Genomic DNA, 17,286 nt, shown 5'->3' on the forward strand with positions numbered 1-17,286 from the left:
ACGAGAGTCCCTTTATACATCCCCTATACACACCGGCACGCCTTAGAAGGGGCCCGCGGCTGCGGCGTGCCAGGCCCGGTGCAGGCAGGGGGGGCCGGCCTCTCTCCAGCCTGGCTAGCCCTGCGCCGCCGGCGGGGGCCCCCCCCCGCCTTCCGGCTTGGCGGGCTCCAGCTGGACGTCATGCAGGTGCAGCGTGGGGGCGCTGGTGTCCTTGCCCACCCCCTGGCTGAGGTCGCCGGGGCCGCGGTCGGGGTGGTGCCGCTGGATGTGCTTGACGACCTGGAACTTCTGCTTGGCCTTGTAGGGGCAGTGGCGGCAGAAGAAGGGCAGCTGGTTGGTGTGGGTGAGGAAGTGGTGGCGCAGGCCGGCCGCCCAGCGGAACCCGCGTCCGCACACGTTGCACACGTAGGGCTTCTCCTCGCTGTGCTTCTTCAGGTGGGTCTTCAGCAGGAAGCGGGTCTTGAAGGCCTTGCCGCACTGCTCGCAGATGAAGGCGCGGGCCTCGCGGTGCCGTGTCTCCCGGTGGATGCGCAGCGCGTCCGCCCGGTTGGTGCGGTACGGGCACTCGTCACACTGGTAGGGCTTGAGGCCTGCGGGGGAGACGCAGCCGCTCGCCGGGGCAGGGGGACTGGCCAGGGCGCGCTGGCTTGGGCTCCCCGGGGCTGCCCGGCCACTAGGGATCCAGCCCACGGGGCTCTCTCCCCCGGCCGGCAGCAACAGGCAGGCCCGGCATTCCCGTGCCAGCACCAGGCCGGCTGGTGCTCCCCACCCCGGGAAGCTGGGGGTCTGGTGCCCCCTGCACGGCTCTGCCGGCGGCCTTGGAAAAACCAGGCTGCTCGCTCCCTGTGCGCCAGCCCCAGCTAAGTCCCTGCCCCACCGCCGCTGCCTCCTGCCCACGGGCACCCCGCCCCCAGGGCGCAGCCCCTGCCCGGGCGGCCCTGCTCAGAACAGGCGCAGGAGCAGCCACAGAAGGATTCAGCACCCAGCGGGCCGCTCGCTGATTTCCCAGGGGCACCAGGGGAGAGCAGAGCCCTGAGAGGAACAGCCCTGCTCCAGTCCCGGCAGGGCCCAGCCATGGGGGCTGCCTCCCCCCCCCGGCACTCACCTGTGTGCTTGGTCATGTGATACTTCAGCTGGTTCACCCATTTGCACTTGTAGCCGCAGTCGGGACAAAGGTATTTCCGCTCCTCCTTATGGATTCGCATGTGGTACTGGAGAGAGCAGCAGAGGCAGCAGTGACTGGGCTGCGAGCCGGGAGCCTGGGGTTGTCTTCCCATCTCTGCCACCAGGCGAGCAGGAGCAAGTCATGGCTCTGTGCCTCAGTTTCCCCACCTGTACCATGTGGGCCACGATCCTGACTTCTTTGGCAAGGCACTATCAGCTCTACGCTCGACAGGCCCAAGGTGAGCGCTCGGGATCACCAGCAAGGACACCGGGGGCTGGGCGTTTTCTGCACCAGGCTCTTGGCTCGGGGTCCCCCCAGCAGGCTCTGGGCACGCTGTCCAGCCTCGCTCCCCTTGGGCTAGCGACAGGCCAGGTGGTTAGAGTAACGCTGAGCGCCTGCCCCGGCCAAAGCACCGGGCGGGCATTAACCAAGGCTGCCCAGGCCTTCGCATGCTGAGGGGGTGCAGGAGAGCCGCCGGCCACCGCGCAGGGCAGCTGCGAAGAGGCTGCGGGCGGGGAGGAGGGGGAATCCCCCCAACACCAGAACTTGGGACTTCCCGGCTCCCAGCACTCAGCTCGGTCCCCTAGGCTGGGCTGCCTCCTTACGCCTGTGCAGCACTGTCTCCTCCCCATCTCCAGGCCGCCCAGGGGAACCTCCTGCTCCCCGGCACAGGGACACGCCAGCCCCTGCTGGGGTCTCCCCGTCCCCAGCGGCGCCCCAGGGCTCTCCCTCCTTCCTTGCCCCAGGAGCAGGGGGCCGGCTCTCACCTTCAGGCGCGACGGGTCGGCACAGGCGTACTTGCACAGGTGACACTTGTACGGCTTCTCGCCGGTGTGGATCCGGCTGTGCCACGTGATCTTCTGCTTGTTCTTGGTGGTGTAGGCGCAGTCGGCGCACTTGTACAGGCGGGTGCCCCCGTGGCCCTTGACGTGGTGGTCGAAGACCAGCTGGTGGTGGCAGGCGAAGTCGCAGAAGGGGCACTTGAGCGGCCGCTCCTGGGCCCCGGCGGGCTCGTGCCGCTCCACGTAGTGCCGGACGAGCTGCTGGCGCTCCCTGGCGGCGAAGCTGCAGCGGTCGCAGCGGTGGCTGAAGTGCAGCGGCTTGTGCTCCTCCAGCGCCTCCCGGCTGGCGAAGGTCTCCTTGCAGGCCCCGCACTCCAGCTGGGGGTGCTGCTTCCGGGCGTGGCACCGCAGCGTGGCTCGGCTGTGGCACACGAAGCCGCAGCGGGGGCAGCGGTGGGCGGCCTTCTCCTCGTGCCGCCGCAGGGCGTGCTGCTTGAGGGCCGTCTCCGAGCTGAAGCGGGCCTCGCAGCGCCCGCAGCGGAACCGCAGCTCCCCGCGGTGGCAGCTGTTGACGTGGCGGGTGATGTCGTTCTGCAGGTAGCCGCTGTAGTCGCACAGCGGGCAGAAGTGCGTGGGCGTCTTCTCGTGCACCCGCAGCCGGTGCAGGCGCAGCTTGGAGTTGGTGCCGAAGGTCTGGCTGCAGACGCCGCAGGCGATGCGGCCCACCCCGGTGTGCAGCGACTCGTGGGCCTCCAGCCGGTAGCGCCGCGTGGTACTGAACTCGCAGTAGAGGCACCGGTGGGGCTTCACGCCCTCGTGCTTGATGAAGACGTGCTGCTGCAGGCAGCGGGCCTGCTTGCAGGTGAACTCGCACTGCCGGCACTGCAGCGGGGGCCGCTGGCGGTACTTGCGGTGCAGCTTGCGGTGCAGCCGCAGGGCGCCGGCCGCCTTGCAGGTGAAGGGGCAGGCGGGGCAGCGGAGCTCGGCCGGCGGGACGCACCCTCGCTTCTTGTGCGTCTGCAGGGCCCGCTCCTGGTGGCAGGTGAAGGGGCAGGCGGGGCAGGCGAAACGCTGCCTCTGGCGCCGGCCAGCCGGGCCTGTCTCTCCGCCGCCCGGAGCTGCTCTTTCCTCCGCGGGCCGGGCAGGAGCGCCGCCTTCCTCCGGGGGCGGCCGGGGGCAGGCCGGCTGGCTGTGCTTTGCCGAGCGGTGGCCTTGCAGGGCCCGCCTGGACCGGAAGGCCTCCGAGCACAGGGAGCAGCGGAACGGCTCCAGGCCCCGGCACCCATCTTCCACGTGGGAGCTGATGGTGGAGAGCCGGGAGCAGACGAACGAGCAGGAGTTGCAGTGCAGCTTGCCCTGCTCCAGCCGGTACCTCTCGGGCGGGGAGGGGCTCTGGGCTTCCTCCGCTTGGGCCTGGTCTCCCGGCACTCGCAGCTCTGCCGCCGCCAGGGGCTCAGAGGCTCCCTCCAGGCCCTCGCCGGGGGCTGGGCTGCCCGTGGGCGGCGCCTCGGGGCCGGGGCTGCTGGCGGAGGGTGTTTTCACAGGCCCTGCCCCAGGGCTCCCAGGGGGCTGGGCAATGCCGCTCACGTCACCTTCCTGTGGGTCCTGCCCCTCGCCTGCCGCTGCCCCCCCTGCGCCGCCGGCGGGCTTGAGAGGCTTCTTCTTTCTCAGGAGCACGGGGCACTTCTTCAGGAGGTGAGTGTTGAGCCCCCGCTGCTGCTTAAAGCTGGCACCGCACTCCCGGCACAGCAGCGGGGACCTGCGGCCCTGGCAGCCGGCTCGCAGATGCAGGGCCAGGGCCTTCTCCTTGCGCGTGAGGTACGAGCACCTCTCGCACTTGAAGAGCTGGTTCTCTGACTGAACCACCAGCATCTGCACCCTCCCCTCCAGGACCAGGGTCTCCGCTTGCTCCTTGTCCTGCCTCCGCAGAGCCTTCAGGGCCGACTCTGCCTGCGGCCCTGCCTTGGCCTCGGCGCACGGGGAGGCCTGATCTTCAGGGGCTGGGCAGTGGCTCTGCGCCGCTGGCTTTCTGGCGCTAAGCCAGGCCTCCTGCACGCCGGCCTCTGGGGTGGCGTCGCTGTCCGTGCTGCGCAGGTTGGAGCAGAGCCCAGAGGAGCCATCCTCAGGCCCCGGGGATGCGTCCTGAGCCGGGCTCTCATCTGCCCTCGTGGCACAGGCCACGCCGCCAGCGCTGCCCTGCAGCCTCCCCTGCCCCGGGACCTCCGGTTCTTCCTCGAAGTCAGGGACATCTTCCAGCCCGTTGTCGCTCTCCTCCAGGCCCCGCGTGCTCAGGATGCCGCAGGCAGGGTCCTCGCCGCTCAGGGCGTCGGTGCTCTCCGGCCGGGCTGCCAGAGGCTCGCTGGCCATGCCCCCCAGCGGAGGGGCCGCCAGGACGTTCAGCGTCTCCAAGTGCAGCAGGCAGCCTTCGCCAGGGTCCTCCAACGCCCCCGGGGAAGAGCTCTGCACCCGGGACTCGCCCAGGGGGCCAATGTCGGTGGCAGGACCCCTCTCGTCCTCGGCCAGTCCTCGCCCTAGCTCAGCGCCGCCCAGTGGGGTCCCGCCGAAAGCCAGCTGAGCAGGCTCTCGCGGGGCGGCCGAGGCCAAGGGCTCGCTCTTGGGCCAGGGCTCCTTCCCGGCGGGGGAAGGGCTGGAGTCGGCGCTCAGAGCCGCACTGAGGTCGGAGGCCAGCAGCGCGTCCGCCGAGCGGCTCTCCAGAGCCTTGCTGGCGTAGCGCTCCAGCCAGCCCTTGTCGCCAGGCACGTAGCCGTGCGCCTTGCGCTTGTGGAAGAAGAGGCTGGTGTTGCTGAAGGTGCAGTAGGAGCAGAGGGCACAGCGGAACTCCTTCTGCTTGGTGTGCTTGCAGTTCTCGTGGTTGAGCAGGGCCTGCTTGTACTTGGTCTGGTAGCTGCAGTAGCGGCACTGGAAGACGGGCACCTGGTAGTCCTGGGAGTGCTTCGCCTGCGCGTGCTTCTGCAGCTCGTACTTGCGCTTGCAGGCGAAGCCGCACACCTCGCAGATCAGGCTCTTGCCCTGGTGCCGCAGCTTGTGGCTGCTCAGCTGGTCCGCCCGGTGGCAGCGGTACGAGCACTGGTTGCACTGGTACCTGCCAGGGACAGGGGAGAGGGTCAGGGGGCTGCAGCACGCACCAGGGTCTGCCACGGGGCAGCTCCCTCCCCAAAGGGGGACAACCACCCAGGGGGATTTACTACCCTCTGGAGCGGTCTGCCGGGGACCTCTGCGCTGCTCTGCTCTCTAGCCTGGGACCCCACCTTCCTGGGCACAGCTTCACAGGCTCCCTCTCCCCTTCCTGCCCGGCAGGCTGAGGTTCACCCTCCCCAGTCCGGAGGCCTTGGACCTGGGCTGGGCTTACCACCACTGTCCTTCAGCCGGTCCGAGCCAGCGGCAGTGCCGTGCGACATGCGCAGTCAGGAGCTGAGCAGGCCAGGGCTCAGCTGAGCACTGATAAATCCAGGGCTGGGACCCGTCTGGCTCCCTCGTGCATTAGCACTGTGAGGACGGGCGCTAGGGTTATCAGACTTCACTGCGTGCCTCTGTGTTGTGAGCCTCCGTGACCGAGGCAGTCACCAGGCACGAGACACGAACTCGTGTGAGCAGCTGGTCTCCAACACAGCGTTATGTCCTTCCTGGCCACAACGGCCTTTCCGCACCCGCTAGAGTCTCGTAGGACACCCAAGCGGACAAAAAAGCTGGTTGTTCTGCTCTCCCTTGTGTGATAAGGAGACAGACAAGTGGATTCCTCCCCTCAGCCAAGCTCAGAGCATGTGGCAAGAGGGAGATAAAACCTCCAGCAACAGCACGTAGGGGGATCTCTGCTGCCTGGAATTGGACATGTAGGTTTCTAGGTATAACCCAGAGATCCCCAGCTGCTGAGCCTGGCTTAGCCCTAACTATCATGCAGTGCCTGCTTATCAGAGAGGTTTTCTTGTTGCGCATTTGCCTGTGTGCGATCGCTGCCCTAACCCCCTCCCTCATCTCCTCGTCCGAGAGAACACACCTGGCTGGAGCGGACCACAGGACTGGTTACAAGCGTTGTGTTTTGGTACGGTGACCAGATCTCCCTCTCCCAAAGCCGGGACAAGGATTATATAGGGGGTGGGGGGCAGCTCCTCCCGGCCCCACCAAGCCCCAGGGAGCCAAGAAGGAGGCGACAGCTCCCAGCTGTCCCCCGGAGCCCCAGGGAGGCGGCAAGCGTCGGCGAAGGGGCGGCCCCCAGCAGTCCCCAGGATCCCAGGGAAGTGACAGGGATGCAGCAGCCAGCCACACTCTCCCGGCTTCCCCAAGGCTTGGGGAAGTGACCTACCGCTCTCCGGCCCGCAGCCGCTAGAGGAAAAGTCAGCGGGGGGAGACATGGGACAATTCGTCCCTTTTCAAAAATAAATCAGGAGGCATTTTGGCGTCCCAAATACCGGACGGTCCCACCAAACATGGGGGAAGAGCCAAGGTGCAATTGATAACAAGAAGTCCTGGGCACCTTATAGACTAACAGATATTTTGAAGCGTGAGATTTCGTGGGCAAAGACCCACCTCCAAAAGATCTGTCAGTCTCTGCGGCGCCCCAGGACTGCTTGCTGTGTTTGAAGATACAGACTAACTCGGCTCCCCCTCTGCTACTTGGCGCAACTGATGGGAGACAACCTAGTGGTCCTTTGGGGCAGGGAATCCTCAGACTGCTGTGATTTGTGGTGTGAGGAACCAGCTACCACAGAGACGCAGACCAGGGAACCCGAGGGCTCGGTCTGGGGGCGGGGGGGGGGGGCGCAGACAGACAGACAGACAGGGGAGCCCAAGGGCCCAGTCTGGGGGCGAGGCAGACAAACACAGACAGGCAGGCAGCCGGGGGAACCGAGGACTCAGTCTGGGGGTGGGACAGACAGACAGACAGACAGACCTGGGAACCCAAGGGCCCAGTCTGGGGGCGAGACAGACAGACAGACAGACCGGGGAACCCAAGGGCCCAGTCTGGGGGCAGGGCAGACAGACAGACAGACCAGGGAACCCAAGGGCCCAGTCTGGGGGCAGGGCAGACAGACAGACAGACTGGGGAACCCAAGGGCCCAGTCTGGGGGCAGGGCAGACAGACAGACAGACCTGGGAACCCAAGGGCCCAGTCTGGGGGCAGGGCAGACAGACAGACAGCCGGGGGCACCCAAGGGCCCAGTCTGTGATTCTGTGGTTAAGCTGTTACGGTGCCTAAGGAGCTCACACCTGGTGACTGGTTAGTGCAGTTTCAGCCTAGAGCTCGGAGCCAAGCTGGGGTGCACGTCCAGCTTCCAACCGGCCTGCCCTGGGGTTGGCCCCCCGCACGGAGTCATTCGAACAGCGGTACGCGCTGTGCTGGCCATGCCCTGACCGGCCATGAGGTGGACGTGTACCTAGGCCCAGAGGGCCAGCAAGCAGAGCGCCAGCCCCTGAGCCAAAGGCAGCCTCCGCGGCAACTGCTGGGAACCCCAGGACCCTCCCTGAGCTGCAATAAACGGAGCAGGCTGCCGCTGCCCCACGCCTGCCCCCCTCGGCACCTTCAGAGCCAGCCCGGGACCAGCCCGGCCTTGCAGGTCAGAGGCAACATCAGAGACAGGGCCCCTGGAGAGCTCGGAGCTAGGCCACCGGCCTGCCCTCTTCCCGGGGCCCTGGCAGGGAAGGCGAGAGGAGCCGACTCGCCCTCGCTGCAAGGGGGGAGCCGGAGGCACGCACCTGAGGTCCCCGGTGTGCTTTCTCATGTGCACGGTCAGGTAGTGCTTCCACTTGGTGACGTACCCGCACTCGGTACACATGTAGTTCTTGTCGCTGGAGTGGGTGAGCATGTGCTTGGACAGGTAGCTCACGTCCCGGCAGGTGAAGTCACAGCGCTCACACTTGTGAGGCTTCTCCCCTGGGAGAGGAGAGGAGAGAAAGCGCCGGTCGGAGAGAGGCCACGATTCCCGCCCCCCCCAACCCACACGCCATGGAGGTGGCAGGGCAGAGGGGTGGGAGAACACAGGCAGCTGGATGTGCCCCAGGGAGGTGGCCACGGATCTAGCCAGAGGCTCCGTGTTACAAGCTCTGCAGCCCACGAGGAACCTCTTCGAGCCCAGGCAGCCCCCTCCTGGCATCTTGTGGGCGATACAGGGGATACACCACCACTGCTCCTCCTGGCCAGCGGGTGACGGGGCTCTGTCCGCCAGCCCCACCCGTAGTTGTGCGAGGCCACTGCGAAAAGGCACCAGGTCTCACCCTTTGTGTGACGCTGCGGTCACCTTGGCTCCAGAGAGAACCCGCCCGCATCCCGCCCCTCTCCCCAGAGCTCAGCTCTCTCAGGTCTGGCACTGCCCTGGGCGGCAGAGCTGCCGGGGGACTCTGCTCATCCCTGTGGGATGGGAGCCGGCAGGCCTCCACGGTCAGGCCTGGCAAGAGCCATACAAAGAGCTGGTGGCTATGCCCTGGTATTCTGCCCCCCAGGGGTAAAATCTGCCTGCTTAAGGGACTTCCCAGGACTACGGAGCAGGGAACTGACCCCAGGAGCCCTGACTCCCAGTCCCCACTCCCTCCTAGAGCCAGGAACTGACCCCAGCAGTCCTGACTCCCAGTCCCCACTTCCTCCTAGAGCCAGGAACTGACCCCAGCAGTCCTGACTCCCAGTCCCCACTGCTCTAACCATTAAATCCCAGTTCCTGGCTCTGGGAGGGAGTGACCCCAGGAGCCCTGACTCCCAGTCCCTGCTGCTCTAACCATTAAGTCCCCTCCCAGAGCCAGGAACTGACCCCAGGAGCCCTGACTCCCAGTCCCTGCTGCTCTAACCATTAAGTCCCACTCCCTCCCAGAGCCAGGAACTGACCCCAGGAGCCCCGACTCCCAGTCCCTGCTGCTCTAACCATTAAGTCCCACTCCCTCCCAGAGCCAGGAGCCCTGACTGCCCCATGCTCTAACCACTAGGTCACACTCCCGCCCAGTGGAGCAGCGGGGGAGGGGAGCGGCGAGGCGGGCGCTGGGCGACTCACCCGTGTGCAGCAGCATGTGGCGGATGAGCACCCGCTTGTGCGCCGTGGCGAAGCCGCACTCGGCGCACTTGTGGATTTTCTCGTGGGCGTGCATCTTGCCCATGTGGTCGTGGAACTCCACGGGGTTGAAGGTGGCGTAGGGGCAGAAGCCGCACTGCAGCCGCTCGCTGCCGGGGTGCCCCTGCCGCTTGTGCTTGCGGAAGACGTGCTTGTTGGAGCAGGCGAAGTCGCAGTGCTGGCAGTGGAAAGCGTAGTGCGTTTTGCGGTGGGCTTCCATGGCCTCCGGCGTGCCGAAGAGCAGGGAGCAGGCGTGGTACTGGCACTCCACCGCCTTGATGCCGTGGGCCTCCTTGAGGTGGCGGACGAACTCCTTGCGGTCTTCGGTGCGGTACCCGCAGTCGCCCTGGAAGCAGCTCAGCCGCTTGGGCTCGGCCTTGTGGGTCTTGAGGTGCTCCTTGAGCGCCTGGCTGAGCCGGAAGGTCTCCGAGCAGACGGGGCAGGCGTAGACGTCCGAGTAGAAGTTGGAGATGTCCTCGTGCATGCTGGCCATGTGGCGGTTGAGGGCGTTCTTCTCCACCGAGCTGTAGGGGCAGAGGGGGCAGCGGTGCGCCTTCTCCCCCGTCTCCCGCATCAGGTGGATTTTCAGCTTGCTCTTGCTGGTGAAGTACTTGTGGCAGTTGGGGCACTGAAGGCTGGGGTCCGGGAAGTGCAGGTGTAAGTGCTCCACCAGGTGCGTCCGCTTCTTGAAGCACCGTTTGCACTCCGGGCACATGTGGGTTTTGAAGAGGTATTCGGAGCCCTCGGCTACGTCCCCTGCAAAGGAAACCGGCCCTGCTCAGCCTGCAGCCTGCCACAGGCATGGACGGCTGCTGCAAGAACCTCTCTGCCACAGGTCCCTGGGGATGGGAGGCGCCACGGTGGGAGCCTGGGAGTCGTGGCTGGCCAGGAAGCCCCAGGGGGAAGTGCTGCCTTCCTGCCCGCAGCCTGTGCTCAGCTGGGCAATGCATGCAACCGAGGACCCTGGCAGATCGCTCCTGGGGAGCGAGCCAGAGTCTCAGCCGCACCTCACCAGCAAACAAGCTGCTGCCTGCAGACCCCTGGACCACAGTGCAACCTGGGGAGCATCTCCGTGCAGGACTCTAGCCAATGTCCGCCTCCAGCAGGCTGGGGCCCGGCTGAGCAGGTGACTGGGCCAGGCACCTGACAGCCACCTGTCCCACAGCCAGCAGGGGCGCTAGTACCCGCTCCTCTCGCGCTGCGCTGGTTTGCGCCAGGAAGGACCAAGGGAGGCCTACGCGTCTCTAGGTGTTCTGCGCCCAGAGGGGGCCATTTGCCCGTCTCGTCTGAGTCCTGCAGAGCCCAGCGACTCACATCGACCTACAGCACCTCCCAGCCTGGCCGCGCTAAAGCGCCGAGAGCTGGAGCCCCTGCCCCTCCCCACGGAGTCCGTTCCGGGGTTCAGCACCCTCTCGGGGGGAGCAATTTGTGCCTCGCTTCTCCCTGCAGGTGGCCGTCTGCAGCTCCCCAGATGCACCACTCACAGGCGCCAACCCCGGCCAGCGCGGCTTTCACTCCCAGATCCAGAACAGCTCCTGGGGCTGGGTTGCCTGGGGGGCCAGCCAGCCCCGCTCACTTCTCTGCGGCGAGGATCCCGGCCGCCTTCCGGCACATGGCGCGGCAGCAACCACTGGCTCCTCTGGGGTTTCTTTGTTGGCCTGGCCCAGCTCGTGCTCTGAGCGGTCCCCTCGGGCCCATGACTTGAGCTGTCACACCCAGGCTCTTGTCAGCTGCCGAAGCTAGTGGCATAGCCAAGCGAAGCCCAGCGGGACACTCCTGGGCAGGACTCTGCTGCAGCTCACGGGGGGCGGACCCCTCCCGGGCCTTAGCATGGCTTGGCTCCATTTTAGCACATGCAGCCAAGCCTTGCTGTTCACCGAAGTACCCAGCCTCACCTCACACAGCAGTCACTCCTGCATATGCCTGGTCTGAGGCGCACTGCCTGGGCCTGTGTTACTAGCGCCAGCGTCGCCTTTGTGCCTGCTACAAGACAGTGTAAAAGGAAGGCCCCATCGGTCCCCACCCCAAATCATCCCCAAGCCTCCCGTAGCCCCCGGGCTCCATGTGTGCCGGCAAGCGAAAGGTTCGACGGCCGGCTCCCGGAACGGTGCCTGGCTCACGTGTGAGCGAACCAAGGACTCTACCTCTGAACTGCTGGGCCTGAGGGGCCTCGGCCTTCTCGGGACCCGCCGTCCCAGCTCCTTTAGTTTCTGCCTCACAGGCGCTCTCCTCCTCTTCCTCCTCCAGCCACTCATCACCTGCGCTCTCCTCCTCTTCCGACATTTGCTGAGCCTCGTCAGGTGCTGCCCCCTGGCCAGCCGCCGGCTCTGCTGCTTCCCAGCAGGTCTGAGCGAGGGAATTCTCTGCCTCCTCGGCAGCTTGAAAGAGAAAGGGAAGAGTTAATCCTCTTTGGGACCAGACAAATGCATCCAGCCCCTGCCTGCGGCCATGCCAAAGCCCCAAACCTCAGCTCTTGGCAGGAGCCTCAGGGCCACTCTTAGCGAGCTAGAACAGAGCTGAGCGCTGCCCTCCTCGGCTTTAGCACAGGCCTACGGCTCCAAGCACGGGCATGCAGGCCAGCCAGGCTGCTCCGTGCAGCTGGAGTGCTGCATGCTGGGACTTGTAGTCTCCATGTGCCGCTCGCTTGGCTGAGAGCCCAGACGGGATCGCTGCCGTCCATTCCCTCCCAGGAGACGGCAGCAGACCTGGGAATTCGGGGTCGTTAGCAGTTTATCCCCCCAGAGGAGGCTCAGCCCAGCAGCAGCACCTCCTTTTCAGGGAGGACGCTTCAGGTAGGGGCAGCATGAGCCCTGCCAGCGCCAGAGCCGAGGAGGGAGCTGCGCTCTCAGAGCTCAGTGCTCAGGGACCCAGCAGTCCCAGCCAGACCTGCACCCTGGAATCTTCCCTTCCAGGCTCCTGGGCTTCTCTTGCAGCAAGGGGGCACGCACATCCCACTGGCCGGTGGGGACAGAGGCACACAACATTCAGCCCTGCTGCAGCACCTGCCCCCTGCTTTGTGGGTGCTGAGCCCCACTGGCACCCGCCCCGGGACATGGGGCAGGAACTTCACGCCCGTTTCCAGCTGAGGACCCTGAAGCATGAGGGGGAAGCCAGTTGTCCAAGGCCCCAGTGAGTCAGTGGCAGAGCTGGGGGAAGGGTACAGGAGTTCTCCCTGTCTTCTACCCCAGCCACTGAGCAGCACTGAGGCCTCACCCACCTGCCTCTGGGGAGAGGAGCCCCCTCTCTACTGACGGACACTGCAGAAGGGGCCTGCTGCCTGCCCCCAATCACCAGGAAGTCACCCCACACCCCCGCTCTCTCCGCTTGCAGACAGCTTCACCCAGCAGGACAGCTCAGCTCAGCTCAGCTCAGCACAGCACCAACCGCTCCCACCACTGTCATCTCACCCTCCAGGAACTGGCCAGAGGGCCTCAGCCTAGCAGCTGCAGGGCAGGGCAGGGATCGCCTGCCCTCCTGGCAGCGATGGGCCCCCTTTCTGGCAGGCTGAGCTTCCCCTGCATCCTTCGGGTTGTCTGTCCTGTAGACAGAGGCCTCTCAATGCCCCCTACTCCTTTCCCCCTTTCCCCATGGGCTCAACGGGTACCGCAGCGCAGACGCAGGGGTTTGCTGGGGACCTGCCCCGCCACCGTGTCGAGGTCGAACTTGCAGGTCCCCTCCGTGAGCCCCGTCTCCGTGGGAGGCTCCCCAGGGCCCGGCACGTGGCTCTTTGTGTGCTGCCTGAAGAGCTTGGCGTTGGAGCTGATGAAGTCACAGTGGCTGCAGTGGAAGGGGAAGTGGGTCCTGTGATGCAGCTTCATGTCCTGGTGGCTCCGGAACAAGAGCGGGCAGGTGCGGTGGGCGCAGGAGACCGGGGACACCTTGTGGGCGCTGCGCAGGTGCTGGCGCAGCTGCTTGCGGTCCGCCGGGGTGAAGGGGCAGCTCTTCTCAGGGCAGGCCAAGGTCTCCTGGGTGCTGCGATGGGTCTTAAAATGCTCCTTGAGCTCACTGGGCAGGACGAACTGCCCCCTGCAAATGGGGCACAGCAGTCGCTCGGCAGCCGAGCTGAGGTCCCCGTTCTGCCGGCTCGCTCGTGAGCTCTGCGCTGACTCCTGGCAGAGGGCCTGTTCCCCTCTGCACTCGCTGGGCAGGGCTGGCGGCGCCCCTGGGAGCTGGGAGAGAGCAGGAAGTTCCAGGTGCTCAGGGGATGCCAACGCGATGCACTGGTGCTCAGACAGCAGGCTGGGGTCGGAGAAGCTCTGGCCGCACGCCTGGCAGAAATACAGCTCAACCACCTTGACTAAGACTTCTGTGGGAGGAGAGGGAGAGAGTGTCAAATGGCGGCAGATGGGGCCCTTTGCCCAGGGGTCACCACTTCAATTCCAGCTCAGGTCAAGGGCAGTGATTTCCATCCCTGTCTCCTAGGCAGAAGGAGGAGCAGGTTTCAGCCCAGATCCTCTGGACAGAGCAGGCAGGCTGCCACCGCAGCGAGTGGGACTGGAGGGAACCCAGGGGGAGAAAGGGTAAAGCAGCAGTGAACAGACTACTTGCTGGCCAAGGGGCTCTGGAGACTGAACCCCCTGACAAGGGGTAGGCTCTGGGAGCAGAAACTTATGTCCCAGGTTGCACATGCTGGGTCCAGCCCCCCCGAGCTGTGCAGCAGGCCTGGACCTTTCTCCCCAACTAGGTTAACAAAGAACATTAGGAGAGGAAAGATGGACAACTAAGCTCAGAATGCACCAGGGCCTCCCGCAGGCAGCACTCAGAGGACAGGCCACCCATGGGGCTAGAGAGGGCCTGTCTGCACTGTACGTCCCAGAGCTGGGCTGCCCGTGCGCAGTGATGGGGAAGGGAGTCACATCCACACAACCTGCCCCACAAGACTGGCTGGACTATCCCTACTGCTCTTCCCGAGAGAAGGGACTAGGGAGCCAGTCCTGGCCTTCCTGACCCATGGGCTGGTGACAGAGCAGCGGGACGACCCTCCCTCTGTGCCATACCTGTGGCATTGCCTGGGCTGCTCAGAGACACACTGCCTGACACGGCCTCTACAAATATTTCCACATCCGCTGCTTCTGCAGGGGCTCCATCCCCAGCCACGGATGCCTCCGTCAGCAACAAGCTCTGTCCCACAGTCAGCGGGGCTGGCTCTGCCAAACAGGCACTGGGGGCCCCCTGGCTTCCTTTGGCTCCTTCCTCTCCTGCAATAGGCAACAGCAGCCCTGGGCAGAGGGCATCCATCTCTCCCCCGGCAGGCTCTGCAGCCACTTCTCCATTCATCTTCTTCCACTACCCAAGAGACACCCGCACCGGGTTGCGGAGAAGTAAATCTCGTCCTGAAAAGATAGAGACAAGGTGATGCAGCTGGGCTATCGGCATGGAAAGGCTGGAGGGTACAACCCTCCAATGGCAGTTCTCTTTAGGGCATAAACCTTTCTGGAGACAGAAGATTTGCAAAAACGAGATGTGATTTTGGGGGCCCACTCTGGGATGTTGATTGTAGAGAAATTAAAATGTCGGGCTTCAAAACATTTTGATACCTCCAGGCCCTATTTGCAAGGCGTCCAGTGACAGTGAAGCTCAGCTGCCTCTGCTACCAAGTGACAGCTCACTGTTACACTGGCCATGGTGTAAGCTCTGAAGCGATGAACTCTGGGTGCAGCTGAAATGCAGAGATACAGGAGACAAACTAGCCGACTTGGTCACCTACTTGTCTGTTTCCCTTATGCACTGGGAGCGAGGGGTGAAGAGGGGGGTAAACACAAAACAGCTGGGATCTTTCAAGGAGTGCCAAGGTGACCTTTAACGAATGCAGAGAGTCAGGAGTTCAGGTTTGTGCCTCAGCCCCTTTCAGGGGGACTGGAGTTGGTGCCAGTTCAGAAATGAGAGCTCCCACCTGAATCCCAACAGCCTCTGGATGGGGAACTGGACAGGTCTGCCATGAGACATCATCGTCTGACTCAATTATGCACGAGTGAATAGTCCGGGCACCATTTATGTCATGCACAACAGGACAGGGAAACTAGCCAGGTCAGTTTCACCTGCCAGTTCTGCGTTCCGCCATCTTTCCATCGGTTTCCACCTGCTGCCTCTTGTCTTTGCTTTGGATGGTCACTTCTTTGGGGTAGGGACTTAGTCTGGAACTGCCATGACAGCAGCTGCCAGAGCATGACGTACAAACACAGAACTGTAGCAGGATTGGAGACGGAAAAGGCCACCTACTCCACTCCCGCTTGGCCAGGGGCCTGCAGCTTGTGGCTCGAGCCACACGCGGCTCGTTAAGGATTTCCTTGTGGCTCCTGACACTATAATTGCAAAGTTTAAAAAAAACCAAAAAACCGTTCCCGATTATTGTCGATAAATGGGGAACATAGTGCAGGAAACGTGTATCACGTTACAAATCACCGCGTGCATGCTGGTCTTACAATACAGGTTGTAAAACCCTCTGGTTTGATGTTATTTGTTAAGGACCATCTCCCATTCACATGCACTGCGGGTCTTGAATTATTGAGTTTTTTTAGAAAATTGGAAAAAGTGGCTCAAGGGATTCATGCTGCTGTTTGGGTTGCTCACCCCTGCCCTGGGCCAAGCTAGTCTATTCTTCAGTGTGTGGGCCAGCTCTGTTGTAATGCCCCATGCAATGGGGCAAAGCAGTGCTCTGTGTGCTTCAAAAGCTGCTGAAAGCTACACCTGACCCAACACCCCATATTCTCCTCCTTGGTCCCACTGATTCGCTGCCTGTGGCACATCAAAGCATTGTCCCCTGTGGGCTGTAGTACGTTGGTCCCATTTCTGTGGCCTTTATCATGCCACCCATCACTACAATCACTGTAGAAGTAGCTCAGTGGTTTGAGCATTAGCCTACTAAACCTAGGGCTGTGAGTTCAATCCTTGAGGGGGCCATTTAGGGATCAGGACACATAGGTGTCAAGGATGGTGCTTGGCCCTACCAAAAGGGCAGTGGACTAGATGACCTCCCAAGGTCCCTTCCAGCTCTAGGAGATGCATAACAGTGACTTAAAATCAGAAGTAACAGCAAAGGTCCTAATGGATTTCATGGGATCTCTGGTGTGTTGTCCTCCACTTGGCAAATACTGGTGCATGTGTTAAGATTTTATTCACTTCCTCTTTTGTTATTGTTGGCAGACGTGCCTTGGGGTGAGACCTCTGGAGCTTAGGGTCTGAGCCTCTGCTGCTTGAGCTAAGAACCAGCCAGCTTAGCCAAGCCTCTGTCCTCAATAACCTCGCCGGCAGGGCCTGCTGCCCCCAGCAGTGCAGCTCAAGGGCTGGCTGCTGGCTGTGGTACCAGCACCACAGCTAATACGCCTGTTTCCAGCAGATGCATCATCTGTGACTGTCTCACACCCAACCTAACCTCGGTGGTTATTAGTGCCCTGATCACCTCCCCAAAGCGTGCCTACACAGCCAGCCACTGTTTCCACAATGGACAAACGCCCATTGGGCCGACCCCCGTCCACCTCCCTCGGTTCCCAGGGTGCTCCGGGAACCAGCAAGTCCCCGGTTTAAAGCACTTCACACCATCTGGGTTCTAGCCACAGGCATTTGAGGGGAACCAGCCACACCGTGTGGGGATCTCAGGCCCCACCTCCCAAGGGAAGCAATTTGTGCTCGCACCTACCCATTGCAGAGCTTCACCCCCCCACCCCACCTGGGAGCCCCACACCTGTACCTTCACCCCCCTTCCCGTGGGGCAGGTGATTAAACCCCTCCTGACCCTCCCTAAGGGCCCCTCCCCTTCATCTGTCACACAGGAAACACCCCCCACCCTTTGAGGCTATGGAGCTGAGCCTCCAGCTGGGAGGATCATGGAACCCACCCATCTCCTTCCCTCCCTGGGGAACCCCTCCCCCCCCGGACCCCTCCCCCCTCCTTGGGGAACCCCTCCCCCCGACCCTCCTCCTCCTCCTCCTCCCCCCCAGCCCCTTCTTGGGGAACCCCCCCGGGACCCCTCCCTCCTTCTTGGGGGACCCCTTCTTGGGGAACCCCTCCCCCCCGGACCCCCCTCCTTGGGGACCCCTCCCCCCAACCCCTTCTTGGGGAACCCCTCCCCCCCGGGACCCCTCCCCCCCCGCCGGGGAACGCCTCCTCCCGGGAATCGTCCAATCACCCCGGGCCCGGCCCGGCTCCCACCTGCGGGGCTCGGCTGGCGCCGGCGCTGGCGCGGCTCATCTCTATGGTGCCTCCGCGCCCGGCCGGGAGCGGCCGCCTTTGTGCTGCGGCCCCATCCGGCCGCTCTCTCCCGCGGCGCCGCGCTCTATGGTGCCCGCAG

General features: G+C 64.0%; 1 protein-coding gene across 5 annotated transcripts; it reads right to left on the bottom strand.

Moving 5' to 3' along the window:
* On the bottom strand, positions 1–17,285 carry ZNF142 (zinc finger protein 142). 5 transcript variants are annotated; one of them, XM_075001513.1, is made up of 9 exons: positions 17,148–17,285; positions 13,997–14,332; positions 12,604–13,305; positions 11,144–11,377; positions 8,943–9,755; positions 7,723–7,837; positions 1,933–5,050; positions 1,106–1,211; positions 1–590 (listed from the first exon to the last, which is right to left on the bottom strand). In XM_075001513.1, the coding sequence occupies exons 2-9, from the start codon at positions 14,274–14,276 to the stop codon at positions 115–117; spliced, it is 5,844 nt and encodes a 1,947-aa protein (XP_074857614.1). In that variant the 5' UTR covers positions 14,277–14,332; positions 17,148–17,285; the 3' UTR covers positions 1–114. The 5 variants fall into 5 exon arrangements, with proteins under 5 accessions (XP_074857614.1, XP_074857613.1, XP_074857615.1 ...); XM_075001512.1 differs by having other exon boundaries at positions 7,660–7,837; XM_075001514.1 differs by lacking the exons at positions 12,604–13,305; positions 13,997–14,332; positions 17,148–17,285 and adding an exon at positions 12,407–12,585 and having other exon boundaries at positions 7,660–7,837.
* Between the last annotated feature and the right edge of the window lies 1 nt (position 17,286).

The sequence above is a fragment of the Carettochelys insculpta genome, chromosome 8 (genome assembly GCF_033958435.1).
Source record: "Carettochelys insculpta isolate YL-2023 chromosome 8, ASM3395843v1, whole genome shotgun sequence".
In the NCBI taxonomy this organism is placed as follows: Eukaryota; Metazoa; Chordata; order Testudines; family Carettochelyidae; genus Carettochelys; species Carettochelys insculpta.